Source organism: Leopardus geoffroyi, chromosome A1 (assembly GCF_018350155.1).
Source record: "Leopardus geoffroyi isolate Oge1 chromosome A1, O.geoffroyi_Oge1_pat1.0, whole genome shotgun sequence".
Taxonomy (NCBI): domain Eukaryota; kingdom Metazoa; phylum Chordata; class Mammalia; order Carnivora; family Felidae; genus Leopardus; species Leopardus geoffroyi.
In genome coordinates, this window is record NC_059326.1 from 200,066,029 (window position 1) to 200,082,798 (window position 16,770).

Sequence of the window (16,770 nt, forward strand, 5' to 3'; positions counted from 1 at the left end):
CCCTCTTCTAATGGCAGTTCTATATGTCTCAGGTTTTTTCTTTGAGCCAACAATAAAAGTACTGGATTCACAAACCATCAGGCCCCTTAACTTGTGCCCGCATGTCCTAAGTCAAAAATTAACCAGATGAGGCTTTCACAGAAATAGGTGGTGAATTGTAAGACTTTTCTCTCTCCTGCTCTACCCTGCTCTTTATCTCCTGTCCTTTCCCTCTTAAGTCTTTTTGCATCTTTCCAACTTTCCTTTGCTTTCACACACTAAATGCTCTGTTTTAAAACTTAATTGTGCTATCTGAACTTTTCCACCCAACGAATTCTATTAAGTTGGGTCCTTAGTGGAAGTTGGGTCATAGGAGTGGAGAGTAGGTGAATATAGAACATAGCTTCAAACCAGTGAAGGTTAATACTAGCCAAGGTTAAAAACAAGTTAAGTTTGTTTTCAGTGTCCAGACTTACAACTTTCACTTTCCTTCTTTGTCTTTTCATATTTACTTATCAGTAAGTGCTAGATCTTATTTATGCTTCCCTAGTTCAAAACCCTATGGCAAAGGGTCAAAGTAAATAGTACCCGGTAGAAAGTATGTGCTTATTGGCTATAATATGCAATAAATGTTGAATGGATAAATTGATACTAATATACCAAAAACTAAAAAATTGTAGTGCTATTCCCTATCCACATCCACCAAAGATAGGAATATTGGATGAGGAACAAAGCTTTAGGACTTGTAAATAAATCATCAGTGATGGAACCTCAGGCATTGCTATGAAATCAAGCTAAGAGAGAGATGTTCTTCTTTCTTAGGGTTCCTCTGTGGGCTGAGTCTCATTCCATTCTATTGGTTATATTGGCCTGACTGAGTTTCCCCCTCAACATGTGGTACTATATTCCAGGACATGTTTCTCAGTCTATTTAGATCTGTGCCCCCTAAAAGCCTTCTCTCTTCAATATTAAGTGTCTTAAGCTGTTTACTAAGATTTTGTCAAATTTCTATTTCTGCCATGTGTACTATAGGGATAAATTATATAAAGACTGTGCCTTTTGAAATAGATTCACAGATCCAGTAAGAATCTTTGGCCTGTCTCCTGTATGGAGCCAGGAAGTTCCCATGAACTTCTAGAGTGCTCAGATTTGGAAGGAGGAGAAAGAAGGGACAGTCCTGGGGTTTCTGCTCAAGGTATAATTAGTATAAAAAGATCCCTGGGAATAACAGTAGCTTTTCTGAGTCTACTATAGACCAAATACATGCTTCAGGGATGTTCAAAATGGCTTTAAAACAGGAGGAGGGGCAATTAATCTTTTTAGCATAATGGATCTGCTGAAAGACTGAATCCAACTAGAGACTCTCATTCTAAAACAAAATATTTTTATACATTTCAGAGAGTTCATGACCTTCTTGAACAAAACCCAATTCCTGGAGCTCCAGAATGAAGAGCCCTGCCTCATAGCCTGCAGCAGTGGGATGTATTGGAAAAAGGATGGGTGTTGCTGAAAGATCATTGCTTGAATCCGGTCCCTTAGTAGCTGATAATCTTGGGAGATTTACTTAACCTCTCTTTGCTTTAATGTTATCAAGTATAAAATGTAGTCAAAGTACTCAGTTGAAAAGGTTGTAAGGACAACAGAGTGAACAAAAGACAGAGAGAACATAGAGCAAGGGGTTCATAGTGTTGGCAATGAAGTGAAATGGTCTGGGTTGAGGTCCTTACTATGAACCTGATAAACCATGTGGCCTCGGGAACATATGTATGCCTCAAATTTCTCATTAAGAAAATGAGGTTCACAGTAGTGTCTTTCTCAAGGGTTGATGTTAATATTACAGTGGAAAAGCTGAAAACAGTTCCTGGCACGCAGAAAGCTCTCAGGAAGTCCTAATTCCTTTGTTTCTGTGGAGTCACAGTTCTCATTGAGGCATCTCCCACTGAACTGGTTGAACTAAATGTACCTACTGGTTACAGCAGTCCAAAGGTTGCTAAATTACCTTCCTTCCTGGGCCTAAAAAGATCTAAGAAGCCAGAAGAATGTATCAAAAAAGCGCTGACTGTATGGAAGGATGTGTTTATTTTTACTTTTATGCTTTTTCAGATTGGTGGCCAAAAAACCAAATAAGTGGATAAAACTTATTTGTTTTAAGCAGACATGCCACCGGAGAAAACCTATCCAAATATCAGCTCTGGCTTTCCTTTTCTCTTGTCAGCCAGGTCCTAAGTCTATATGGGCAAGTGCAGTGCTCAGAATAGATCACACTGGAAGAAATCAACAATAAAACACTCTCTGTAACAGAGGTGCATGTAAATGAAGAAACCACATTCTAGGTTTCAAGCACAACCTCAGCACCACTAAGTCAGGTCTTGGGTACCACAGTGTGGCAAAGCCAGGTATTACAGACACAGCACTGGTAACGCCTAAGAGCTGGAGGTTTGAGAAAGCAAGGAATTAATCCTGTCTTAGAGACTTTGCTGGAAATGCTACAGGTCTACATCTCTAACATGGTTTTGTTTGTCATCCCCTCTCAGTGTAAACCACCCCCCAAAAGAGGAAGTTATTTATTTTAAGAGAGTCAAAAGGATAGGAACAGCTGGAAATTTGATAGGACAGAAATTTATTATTTGAACTGTTTGATTAAAAGAGAATTCTAATGCTCAGGGATTAGAAAAAGGAATATATAGCCATATCCTGCATTTTTAACAGAGTTTAGCGATTTAATAAAACAATTTGATAAAATATAGGGTGATACTATGTTAGAATAAATACCAATTTGATGTTTAATTGGAAGAACATTAAATTCAACTTTTCTACGGGATTTTATTCTCTATTAAATTTGGTGCAAATGCTGTCATCTAAGTTCTGCTTAATTTTATTTTATTTATTTAACTTTTCAAAATTTTATTTATTTCTTTTGAGAGAGACAGAGCACACACAGGGGAGGGGTGGAGAGAGAGAGAGACAGAGACAGAGACAGAGAATCCAAAGCAGGCTCTGTGCTGACAGCAGAGAGCCTGATGCGGGGCTCGAACCCACGAACCATGAGATCATGACCTGAGCCGAAGTCAGATGCTTAACCAACTGAGCCACCCAGGCACCCCTCAGTTCTGCTTAATTTTAAAATGATGCAACTAAGAGTTTGAAAAATCTCACATACCTCAGTATAAGCAAACATCTATGTAAATATGCAGATTTATCCAACAGAAATAGTTTCACAAGAGGATATGAAATAGGAGTCAGTGAAACAGTAATCTTTCTCTTTCCATCAACTAATTAATAAATTTCTCATCTCTTACTCAGGCACACAACTATTGCATAAAATGTGGTATATTTCTTTATATATTAAAGAAATCTTAGTTTTTAAGATGCATAGAGGTATGTGATTAGGATAATGCTCATCCTAACTATTCTATTGCTTATATATTCTTAAACTGATAGAGGAATTCATTCTTTTCTTTTATTTTTTTTTAATAAAAGAGAGGTTTCATTCTTCTTTCCTTATAAACATTTACAATTCCCAATATTATAGACATATAAAGGTCCCTTATAAGCCCAACCTCTAGAGAGATCCATCATGATTTTTGGATTTTTTTTTCTTTTACAAAACTGAGATTAAATTGTGCATAGTGTTTGAGATACACATTTTAAAAAAATTTGTCTTGGTCCCATCATTTCAATATTTTTATTTCCTTTTTATTTTAGAGAGAGAGAGAGAGACAGCACTAGTGAGGGAGAGAGGCAGAGGAAGAGAGAGAGAATCTTAAACAGGCTCCATGTTCCACATGGAGCCCAACGCAGGGCTCTATCCCATGACCCTGGGATTATGAACTGAGCCGAAACCAAAAGTTGGACACCCAGCCGACTGAGCCACCCAGATGTCCCTCAGTATTTTTAATGGCTGTCTAATTAATATTGTATTGCACAGCACGGATAAATCATAATTCATTTCACCAATTTGCTGTTGGTAGTTGAAATAGGAAATCAAAGGAACTTCGGTGCTTACCTTCCACAGTGCTAATATGAGCAGCATTAACAGCAACAATCCAGCAAAGGCACTCAACAGGATGACCCATAATGGCACTCTGCCTGGTAGTCCATCTTTGGATATTTGAATAGCAAACTGAAAATCATTAAACAAGACTGTTAACATCAATAAACACCTATTATAACTCCTGGTACATTGAGTTCTTACAGGGTATAATTTTATACCAAACAATGTACTCAATCTGATTACTACATACAGAAAAAACATTGAGTTTACATTTAGAAATGCCCTTCCTCTATTCAACACCTCTAACCGTGTCAAATTTATTGTTACCAAAAATATTTATAATATCATGCTTTAGAAATTTATATATACAGAGTAAATTGCCTATGAATCAGAATGTTCAGGAGCAGAGGTGAATTTAACTCAGTGAGAACAATAAGTATTATTGATTCATTGATTCATTGATCGACTTTAGTGCATGGTCACAGTCGTAAAAATTTAGGCTGAAATGTCACCACAGGTTGACATAAAATCCTGAGTAGGTCTTCTTCTAATTTTAATTCTAATGTGATTTTTTTTTGTCTACAAATTTATATATAACTTTCATATAGCAAAATGCATAAATCTCAAGTGTACAAATAAATTAATTTTTGCACATATATTCACCTTCATGTACATTTTATTATACCACACTGTCTCTCCCAGTACTTATCTTTAGTCAATATCTATAAATCAGTTCTTTTTAAATTTTTTTATGTTTGTTATTGAGAGAGAAAAAGAGAGAGAGAAAGAGAGACAGAGCTTGAGTGGGGAAGGGGTAGAGAGAGAAGAAGGCACAGAATATGAAGCAGGTTCCAGGCTCCGAGCTGTCAGCAGAGAGCCCAATGCAGGGCTCGAACTCAAACTGTGAGATCATGACCTGAACCAAAATGGGAAGTTTAACCGACTGAACCACTTAGGTGTCCCAATATAAATCAGGCCTTAATTGAAAGAAAACTTTGAAGAAACGGCTTTTAATGTTCCAGCTACTCAATGTGGCAGTCAAACTGCTATGAAACTTGTCTGCCCTGTGTCTCATCCCTAGGCTTCTGAGAAAAAAAACTATTTCAGAGTAGGTGTCAATAACTAATAATAGCTCAAGTTTCTGTATTTGCTTGTCACAGGGAATGTCTCAATTCCTTAAGCTAGAGGGAAGACTGGAGGTAAAAGGAGGAAACTAACAGGGGCGATATTTACATATTTTAGAGACTGATGTAAACTCTTCAGATTGCTCCCTGTGGGTCCCTGCTGACACCTTGGGAATACAGAGCTTGCAACAGTATACATATGTACAGAGTAAGACGGTTTAAGACAGATTTTAAAAACATCTAAAACAATTCCCTCAACTTACAAATACAGAAACTGAAATCTGGATGGGATCGGTGACTAAGATCACACAATTACAAAATGATCATTTTGTAATTTAACAATGCAGGTATAGTTTTCCTTTAGGATGAGCTATTGAATAAAAAGCTTCATAGGGAATTTTAAACTAACACCTAGGGGAAATAAAACTAATTATAAAATTTTAACAAACTATATCTAGGAATCAAATGTACTCTTTTCCAATATAATATATACTCATTTTGGGGGCTTGGTGCTGACTGGTAATATTTTGGCTTCTCTGAATGTGGAGCAACTTTGCATTTATCAGTGCTCTTTATTTTATTTTATTTTATTTTATTTTATTTTATTTTATTTATTAAACAACTTTTTATGTTTATTCATTTTTTTTTTTTTGAGAGAGAGAGAGAGAGAGAGAGAGAGCGCGAGCTGGGGAGGGGCAGAGAGAGAGAGGGAGACACAGAGTCCTAAGTAGGCTCCAGGCTCTGAGCCGTCAGTGCAGAGCCCGATGCGAGGCTTGAACTTGTGAACCGCGACATCATGACCTGAGCTGAAGTGGGATGCTTAACCAACAGAGCCACCCAGATGCCCTTGTCAGTACTCTTTATAACATAAGTAAACATTATATGTATATGTTGTATACATTATATGCATATATTCCTTAAAGGTGAATACTTACTAGAGTTCATTGGGATTATTTGAAATACATATTAGTGGGAAATAATTTTTTAAAAATGTTTATTTATTTATTTTTGAGAGACAGAGAGAGAGACAGACAGACAGAGAGAGAGTGTGAGCAGAAGAGGAGCAGAGAGAGAGAGGGAGAGAGAGAATCCCAAGCAGGTTCCATATTCAGTGTGGAGCCTGATGTGGGGCTCGATCCCACAATCCACCATGAGATTATGACCTGAGGTGAAACCAAGAGTTGGACTCTTAATTGACTGAGCCACCCAGGCGCCCCTGAAATAAGAAATTTTTAAGCAACATCTGAATGTTAGGTAGCTCTTAAATAAAATTTAAAGATTTATGACTCACACTATCCACATGGGATATTTAAACTCTCCATGAGAAGAGGAGAAATCATGCTTATATATCCACATCTATAATTAGTATTCTGGCCTTATTTTAAATTAATACAGTAGGAAAAAACTCAAACCATTTTATTTTTACCAATGACTAAAGTGTGAATTTGTATGAGGGAATAATATCTCATTTTTGCTTCATATTTCCCAATGACTAAATGAAGAAAACCTTTAAAAATTTACATTTATTTCTGTACAGTGTACCATTACTTTCTGTAAAGCATTTTTCAAGTTTGCTCTTCAAATGTCAATTGCATTTTATAACGTTGGTTTTTAAGGAGGTAAATTACAAATGCATCATTTGTTATCAAGGTGAAAGTAAAAACATCAATTTATTGTGATAGTTACTTACAAGCAGTAAAGTCAAACGTGGCATGTTAATTGTAAATATCATGGCTTTTTCCCAGTTTCTTACAAAGAAGACTGAAATCACACTTGAAGCTGATTAAGTATAATTTGAAGCCAAAAGTGTCTGTTACTCAGTGACTAGCTAGTCACTGTTTTAGGGACTATAAGCAATTACAAAACGTTGTGTCACAAAATCCAGAGTGAAATGTATAAGGCTTTCAAAACTTAGAGTTGTACTTACCTCTCTTTTTTGATTGCCAGTACTTAAAATCAGTAATGTATTTTCACTCTGAAGGTCTGCCCTTACAGTAAGATTTAAGCTGGAAAAACGTGCCTGAAAAGCAAACAGGATTTATTTTCAATACATTATGCTAATCACAGTGAGAGCGAGTCATGCTTGAGCTAGTGCGATTTTTAAAATTGAGATTTTCCTGAGAGACTAAAAACACTGGTTTTGTTAACATCCAGATGGGAATGGCGGTTTCAAATGATCACCCTCCCCTCCTCTCTGCACTCGAACTGTCACTTAGATCCTTGTTATAGAATGAAAAATTTTCAAAATCATTTTCTTCAGATTTATCCTTAGCAAAACCAAATCTCAAACCATGCCCCACTTTCATGTAGCTAGCTAGGTATGAAACAGCTATGCTCTGGTAACAAAGTTTATACAGAAGCTTTTTAGGATTAAACGTGAAATTGCCAATACCCAATAGTTTGTGATTTACAAAATAGCAACTTAATATGGTCAAACCTAAAAATGGAAATTTTATATAATTCACCACTTATAATAGAGACACAAATCACACAAAATACAATGGATTAAGTTTTAAAGTAGTTTGTTGCCAGACAGATTTGACTACTAGGAGCTAAAAAATGTCCTAAATATAAATATATTTATATTTATATATGTCATATTATATAAATATAATATATACATAAATTACATAAATGTATCAATACATATAAAATATATATAATATAAAAATAAATATATATATGTAAGTATATATACATAGTACATATAAATGTGTATGCATGTGTGTGTGTGTATATATATATGTAAAGTCTGATCTAATACAATGAATCCATAATACATGTTAGATCTATTTGTTGTTAATGGTGTCAAGGATTGTCCCTTTATAATTCCTTGTCCCTTAACTGAGTTCTAAAGTAGAAAGATAAATTCAAACTTTAATACTGCATAGGTATTTATTTCTAGATGTGCAAAAAAAAAAAATAATAAGAGAGACTGATAAAAGAGTATATATCTGAAAGGGTACCTTTGAGATAACTTAGTTGCTAACAGACAAGGAAAAATGAGACCCAAATCGTTGGTTCAATAGAGCTGGAGCTTGGACCACATTTTAAAAAATATTTCTAGTTCTTTCTACAGAAGCACTCTGCCTTGCACATACTAAGTAATGAACAAATATTTGTTAAAATAATTCAATAATGGCAGAGAACAATGCAATCACTTACTTTTATAAAAGTTGGTTTCCATAAGATAAGTGAAACATTCACTTGGCTCATGTCAGAAGGAATCAAATTACATGTGATTGTAGCAAATTTACATGTGCTGCAGTCCTGTTTAAATGTCCAGAGGTATATATTAGTATCTTTGCCATTTAATAAAAAGATAACATATTAAAATATTCTAAAAGATAGTAATTTTTAGATTGATATTGAATTTGTTCACTTAAAAAGCATGAGATAAAAGTAGCACTTGTCTTGTTATCTGAATTTACCAGAATTGTGCCTCGTTTGAGATCTTCAGATTTTGATATAATCATTTGCTTCCCAGAGTTGATACCAAGCGGGTCCTGAAGGCTACTGGGTCTGCAGTTTGCATTCTAAGAAATGAAAGTATTTCTTTTATCAGACAATGCCAGATGTCAGAGGGAAAAATGACTTAGTACAATAATGTGAAGAATCTGTGAATGACAGCCATTGTCAGAGATGAAAGATGCATCTTCGTAAATGTGCAATATGGAAGAAGCTATTCTGTAGCAGCCATATACACCCACTCCCAGATAATAATTATGCTAGCATGCTACTTTTGAATTTTGATAGATATCACTGAGGTTGTTTTGGAAACAGAAGGATGTTAGTAGAAAGCACTATTGCATAATTCATACACTCATTAAATTATTTTTTTTCATGGGTGGCTCAGTCGGTTGGGTGTCTGACTTCCTTGCCTAGCTCAGGTCATGATCTTGTGGTTTGTGGGTTCGAGCCCTGTGTCGGGCTCCGTGCTGACAGCTCGGAGCCTGGAGCCTGCTTCAGATTCTGTGTTTCCCTGTCTTTCTGCTCTGTTTCTCTCTCTCTCTCTCTCTCTCTCTCTCTCTCAAAAATAAATACACATTAGAAAAAATTTTTAAAAAATTATTGTTTTCATCAAACATTAGTTTGTAAATTCCCATAATACAAAGGGAGAAAAGAACTTAAAAACTCTACTGAAAAAAAAAGGGGTTAGCATTTGTTATTCAATATGATGGCTCATATGGTGGTTTGTGAAACAAACAAAAAAGAGAGGAACTTTTGTCTGTATTTATGTATCCATCCAATAATATTTTGTGAGTCTCTAAACACCAAGAACAAGACACTTGGTCTATGTGGGAGGAAGATGTAAGTAACCTATAAAGGTTAAAATGGCAGGTTTACAAGACAGCTAGTGCTTGGATTGGTTTTCTAGACTTGCTCTAATAAAGCTCTTGCTCATCAAGACTCTCTACATCCTTGATAAAAGGTAGTAAGGATAAAGGTTCATAAGTAATAGGAAAGGTACAATTTTAATTTTTCCACATGCTCACAAATCTTCTTTTTTGGGATTAGAGAGAAATGGTAGAGCTTTAATTTTTCCTTGCTTATAGGAGAGCATTTAAATATTATAATCCAACTATCACTATTGCTATTTTTTGATTTCTGAGAACAATTTAACTTAAATCTCTGTAAAGAAGACAGATTGTTAAATGTTGAAAATATGCATGCATTACTTGAATATTTATTACAATTCTCTATGTCTTAGAGACTGAACCATAACAATTTACCGCATTGACTCATTCGAAGCTATGGGTACAAAGTGGGTGTGATATTGCTACTGTTCGGGATAAGTGAGTAAATAGTACTGTGCTGTTTTATGTGCAGCTGTGTGTGTTCTTAGGAGCAATCAAGAAGTCTTCTTACAAAGCTGTTTGATCACCTCAAACAAATAAAAGCTATAACAATATAACACACATTTTAAGGCACAAGTCAACAAGTAGTTATCTAAAATCTACTCTGGTGGATATGATTTCAAAAACATATGCCCAAGTCCTAGCACCTGGAACCTGTGAATGTGACCTTGTTTGGAAACAGGGTCCTTGCAGGGGGAACGAACATTGTTGACACCTTGATTTTAGACACTGGCCTCCAGAACCGTGCGAAAATAAATTTCTGTTGTTTCTAGCCACCCAATTGGGGTAATTTGTTACCACAGCAGTTGTAGGAAACTAACATACCTACTAAGTAGTCAATGGAAGTCATTATTATTATTTAAAATTTTCTAACTGCTTCTCCATGTTACTTTGGTAAATTCTTTATCAGAAATGGCACGCAAAACAAAAGGCTTTAAATACATACTGAAAAGGATAACAATAATGATGTAATTCCAAGGCACACATGACTTACATTAGAAGATGACCATCCACTTGGGTATAGCACAGGATAACCGTCTGATGTCAAGTTGGGAAATGAAATTGACAGCTTAAGTTCTGGCATCGGAAAATGTCCACTTTTTCTAATCTACAGGAAAAAAAATAGAAAGGTAATCCTCTCTTCCTCTTCCAATAGCACCCTTTCTGTATTATGCAGAATGCCTGTTCTTAATTGATGAATTAAATTGTGAAATATTTTGAACCCGAAAGTGAATTCAGACAGTTGATGGCACTGGACAGAGAACTGAAATAACTAAGCAAAAAATAGGGATGTTCAATAGTGGCCATATGTATCAGCTACAAATATATATTGTTCCTTCATGCTCCCGCTCCCACTCCCAAAATAGGACTGGGATTAAGGAAATTCAGAATTAATTTTTTTTTTGTCAATTTACCATCCTTATCATCTTTTTGGACATACTAGTTAGACTTTTGGAGGTGGGAAGGAAGGAGAACATTTATTTACTCGATCGACTCAGAACAAGAGAGCATATTTTGTTTGCTTCAATGTGCTTGCCATAATTTCCTAAGACCACAAATCGTCCCTCAGCCCAGCTACATGGGATCTGTCACCACTGCACAGGCAAACCAGATATGCACCTGCTTCCTTGCATAACTGTATCCCCAGCTATGGCTACTGGGTCAATAACAATCGATAATCTGGTTGGATGAGAGTCACATTGCCTCTCCTCTCAACGCCCCTCTATTTTTATCCATTAAGCTGAAATTCAAACTTACTATCACAGCATGCCACCAAAGGTGAGTGTAGCCCATAGAGAGGGGTGCTCAAAGTTGGGCAGGATGAGGTTCAGCAGGAACCTGAATTTACTGTTCAAAAGTCCTCACAGGTAGAAGAGGTGCAATCGAATTGGAGCAACCAGGTGCTATAGCCCTCTCTTCTTCCATGCAAGCATAATTTCCAGGATCTATGCCTTCTTCACAGCCTTCCTGGGCCAAATCCTTAGGGGAGTAGGAAGCTTCTTAATCTACAGATGCCAGGAAATCCAACTGATCTACCTAACTGAAACTTCTAGACTGAGAGCTACACAGATCTGAAACAATTCCCTGTGGTTGCCAAATCTAAATGCATCCCTTAATCTTGGAATTCTAGAAATTCCTGACCAGCAGTGCCTGGCTTCTTAACCATGCTCTTTGACACTTGCCTTCTTATTGTAATATGCCCTGAACTTCCCTGCCATGGCCTCCCAGTCTAATTCCATCTGTTTTCTTCCAAAATGTAAAAAAAAATCATGTAATTTGTAATTAACATTCATTTTCTCTGATTAAAAACAAAGTTCTTTACAGAAATATTGGAAAATATTGAAAATAAACAGAAGTTTCCTACAGTTGTACTACATTGGTGACATTTTAGTGTACAATTTACCTATCATTTACATTTATGCATATATTATAAAATTTGTATCATATAAAATATAAAATTTGGCATCTCACTTGTAAAATGTATTGTCATGGTATTTTCCTATAAACTTAAAGAATATTTAAGAATATGACTTTTATTAGCTGCTTAATAATAATCACAGTATCAATATTTATTTATGTTAAACATTTATTTATATTCCGGGCACTGCTTGCATTATTGCCTTTAACCCTTTAACAGCCCTATGAGGTAGATTCTCTTATTACCCCTATTTTACCTATGAGGAAACAAGGTTAGAATGAGAATAAAGAACTTCCATGATCACAGAGCTTATAGATAGCAGAATCAAGATTTCTTTAACCTAAAATATGCCCTCTGTGGGGCATCTGGGTGGCTCAGTTGATGGAGCATCCAACTCCTGATTTCACTCAGGTCATGATTCCAGGGTCCTGGGATGGCACCATGTGTTAGGTGTGGGGCCTTCTTAACATTCTTTCTCTCTCTCTCTCTCTCTCTCTCTCTCTCCCCTGCTTATATGCTCTCTCTCTCTAAAATAAAAAAATTAAATTAAATTAAATTGGCCCTCTGAACTATTATTAATAGCTGTCTCTCCATTGAATATATGATAATTTATTTAAGCAATTTCATGTGGTTAAGCTTTTAGATTGTGCCCAGGTTTCAATTTTTAAACTACTATAAATGACACTGATAAGAGTATCTCCCAGGGGTGCTTGGCTGGTTCAGTCAGAAGAGCATGTGACTCTTGATCTTGGGGTTGTGAGCTTGAGCCCCATGTTGGGTGTAGACATTACTTAAAAATAAATAAATAAACTAAAAAAAAAAAAAGAATATCTCTGAGAATAAATCTTTCTACCACCAGTAATTTCCTATAGTAAATTTCTAGCAGTAAATTCACTGGCTCTCACCTAAGAAAATGTTCACATTATTTTTTATTCCATTACTCCAATTTTAGATTTTATTCAAGAAAAAATAATCAGACATACAAAAGATTATGCTCAAGGATATTCTTAACAATGTTATTTCTATCAACATTATTTACAATAGTTTGAGAGTACATGTTTCAAGTTTGGTCCCTAATAAGTAACAACATATGAAGATCTATAATATTAAAAATTCCTCTCTTTTTTCTCTCCTTCCTTGTGTTTTGCTGAATTCTTTAATCTGGGAATAGCAAATGGAGTTAGAAGAACTTGGCAGCCTAAATTTCAAAGATTTATCTCAGTAATGAAGTGACTGGCATTCATGCTAATTTCTAGAATATGGCTTGTCATAGGAATTTCAGCAAGGAGCACAGATAAAAACAATGGAACGCATCTTGAGAGTATACAATTATTTCACTTTGTAAGAGAACTTCCTGTCTCACTGGAAAGAGATTGAGACCATTTTCACCTATAATAACATTGCATTATTCATACTTCTGAATATATATTTAAATTCATCATTTGAATTGGACCCTCTTTTACTTGAATAACATACTTGAGTCTGTGTCTGTAAGTAGGCATTACCTAAAATGCAAGTCTGGCTCAATTCCGTAATTGTTTGCTATAGTGGTTAGGAAAGTTCATTATGATGAATTCAAAGAGAAAAATAAATGTAACAGAAAACATCACTTAAGGATGTGGTACAAGGAACATATGAAAGGTAGCAATGAGCTGAAGGAGATACATATTTATTTGTTGAGTAAAGGAAAATATTACCAAGACATCTGAAGTAATCAATTTTCTGAAATAGTCATAATTATTTTTTAAAGTGTTTTTTTCACTCACACTTGCAATGCAAATAAAGTCTACAGGTTTATAGGTAGTATCTCTTTGGTTTTAGAAGTTTAGTTTTTCTAGGAAGTCATCTAACTGTGTCTTAGGAGGAAATTAGAAATTTAGATTTTTAAAATTGCTTCAAAGTATAATTATCAATAATTATTTAAATAAAATTACTTCAAAATAGTGAAATTATAAAAAAATATTCTGGAATATAGGGATTAACTGTTGAATCAGCAGGTTTCTATGTGTCTGTTAATACTTTAATTTATAAACTTACAAATTATTCCTTTACTATACTAATTTAGAGGTAATTTCTTACCAAGTAGAAGACATTAATTTCATTTCCAATGTCCTCAGTAGAATTAATAACTTCAGGGACTGTCTCATTGGCCGCAATTGAAATATGGTATTCACTCGCAGAGCTGAGAATTAATTGAAAGAAGAAAAACAAAACACAACAAAGCTTAACTTTTATTTGACCTCATTCTTTTTCTTTATACTAGGTAATCCCACAAAAAGTACTTGTAGAAATTTCAAATTGGAGGCAAATTCTTCTACTCTGAAACCTAAAATTAAATCTTTGAGGGGGATGAGAAAGATTATATAATTTCACTCAATAATCACTAATGTTTATTTGGTCTTAAAGTGCTAAAATATATACAGTTTTTAAACTGAAAGTTTCATTGTTACCAAGTAAAAAGTTTCCACTAATTCACTAATATCATTTACATTTAATGAATAATGAGACTAAAAGTTGGTCTTTTTCATAGTGCTGAAATTTAAATAGATTTAAAAAATTGTTAACCTTTTCACATTAAAGTCTTTTATTACTGCCAAACTTAAAAATTCAATCTTTTCCATAAAATTCTCCATGTTCTTTGGATGAACTTGGTGGAATTTAGTACAATAAAACAAATAGGTATTTGCCAAAATTCTATTTCAATAAAATGAAAAATTCTTGGAAAATCATTGTACCAAGAGAAGTGGTAACAGCAAGATAGAAAACAGCAAATAGAATTTGGAGGCTAAGTAATATACACAAAATTTATGTGTATATCCTATACTCCTCACATTTTTGTTGTTTGTTATCAGAAAAAGCAAAGTGCCATAGAAAATAAATTAATAAAATGATCAGACTTTCACACTAAACTGTGAAAGTATAAGAATCATATACTTACACTTTCTGTATACATTGCACATATTTATTTAACAGGAGCTTGGAATCTTGCTTAAGCAAGAGAAATTATAGTGGGAAATTTTGCCAATACGATTTGTGTTTGGATAGATCAGAAGTTCTTAGGGGAAAGGACAGTTTAGAATAATGCAAGAAATAAACAGCTCTGGTCAATGAGAAATGATTTAATCTTGTGTGTCCAGAATGGGCAGGCTGACTAGATCCCTCACAATGAGAATGATGGTCAAGAAACATGCTGGTGCCCTCTAAGAACAGTGCCATTTGTGATGTACTTCTAGATCTGCAGCTTGCATTTATGACAGAAGACTGGACTGCTAATGTAATCCAGGATCATTAGCACCTCACATTTAAAATTATTTAGTAGGCTTGGCCTCTGACTTTTGAGTGCAGGAGAATTACCCGGGGGGCTTGTTTGACACAGATTTCTGGGCCCCAGAGTTTCTGATTCAGTGGATTGGGGTGGGGCTAAGAATCTGCCTTTCTAACAAGTTTCCAGGTGCTTCTGATGCCCTTGGCCAGAGACCACACTTTGAGAACCATTGGGTTTATAGACTGACATCAACATAAAAATGCAGTTTCCTCCTACCTGTAAAACTGAAGTCCAACTTCATATTTTACTGGGATAGAAATATTAACTTCATTATCAAAAAGGGCTTCAGGAGGCTCTTCACTGTCACTAGGAAATACACAGCACATTTGGACAAATCATTAAACCATTGACTATTTAGAGACATTTCTGAGCATTTGAAAGGGAAGTTTATTTTGGCAACTAAATAAAAGGATAAACAGGTAGAATTCTTAAAAAAATTTTTTTAACGTTTATTCATTTTTTAGAGACAGGAAGAGACAGAGTGCAAGTGGGGGAGGGTCAGGAGAGAGGGAGACACAGAATCTGAAGCAAGCTCCAGGCTCTGATCTGTCAGCACAGAGCCCGACGCGGGGCTTGAACTCATGGACCGTGAGATCATGACCTGAGCCGAAGTCGGACGCTTAACTGACTGAGCCACCCAGGCGCCCCAAGGATAGAATTCTTGTTTCTGTTGTTGTTGTCATTTTTAAACCAGGGTGGGGAGGGGGGTGGGTATTATTAAATTTTCTAAGCTGATTCTGAGCTGCAGCTTGGGTTGAAAACTACATCAATTTAGTCCAAGGTTTCTCAAACTTCTTTAGAAGGATTATGATAAATATCCTTGGGTCAATTGTTAAATACAGATTATTGGGTTTCTCTTCTTGAAATACAGATTTAGTAGATCTGAGTTGGGGCCTAGGAATTTGTGTTTTTAACACAAATCATACAAGTGATTCTTATTTATTCTTTATAGACAAGGACCTCACCAAAAGACTCAACTAGGGTCACATGGTGGAGAGTCAATATAAAATCTTTGATCTTCTTGTTTTAATAGTCTTTCTGTGCTTATTGCTTGATGCTTATGTTATTTGTTCAGAATATATTTATTCCCTTGATTTAAGTTGTCATTTCAATTATGTATTATGTAAACACATATGTATGTTTATACATACATATGCGTATCTCATACTCCCCTCTATTAAAAAAAAACACACATGTGAGGTGAGGTATGTAACAGTTACCAACACTGGCTCTGGGGCCAGAGTGCATGGGATTGTTCTTAAACATTGACACACTTTAATCTCTCTTTGCCAAGGTTTCTTAAAATTATTTAATCTTTCTTTGCCAAGGTTTCTTAATCTATAAAACAGGGATTTATCAATAAATAAATGATTATAATAAGTGCCAAGTGTTTAACATTGTGCCTAGATGTAAGAAATATCTAATGAGAGTTAGATTTCATTATTTTTATCACATACCCCCTCCACCGAGTGACCAAGCACCTAGCATCTGGTCCCACAGAATGGACAACAAGGACATTTTAATGGCTCTGCTATTCCCAAGTGTATTAAGTGGCTTTGTGCAAGCTAAAG

At 35.2% G+C, this 16,770-nt stretch overlaps 1 protein-coding gene across 2 annotated transcripts in view; it reads right to left on the minus strand.

The window, feature by feature from the left end:
- ITGA1 (integrin subunit alpha 1) overlaps positions 1–16,770 on the minus strand; it is a 164,378-nt gene that overhangs the window by 7,348 nt on the left and 140,260 nt on the right. For both annotated transcript variants that reach the window (XM_045438298.1, XM_045438288.1), the window contains exons 22-28: positions 15,416–15,505; positions 13,954–14,056; positions 10,450–10,563; positions 8,529–8,633; positions 8,263–8,367; positions 7,025–7,117; positions 3,986–4,102 (exon numbers count right to left, since the gene is read on the minus strand). In XM_045438298.1, coding sequence (XP_045294254.1) covers positions 3,986–4,102; positions 7,025–7,117; positions 8,263–8,367; positions 8,529–8,633; positions 10,450–10,563; positions 13,954–14,056; positions 15,416–15,505 — 727 coding nt within the window. The remainder of the gene's footprint in view (positions 1–3,985; positions 4,103–7,024; positions 7,118–8,262; positions 8,368–8,528; positions 8,634–10,449; positions 10,564–13,953; positions 14,057–15,415; positions 15,506–16,770) is intronic.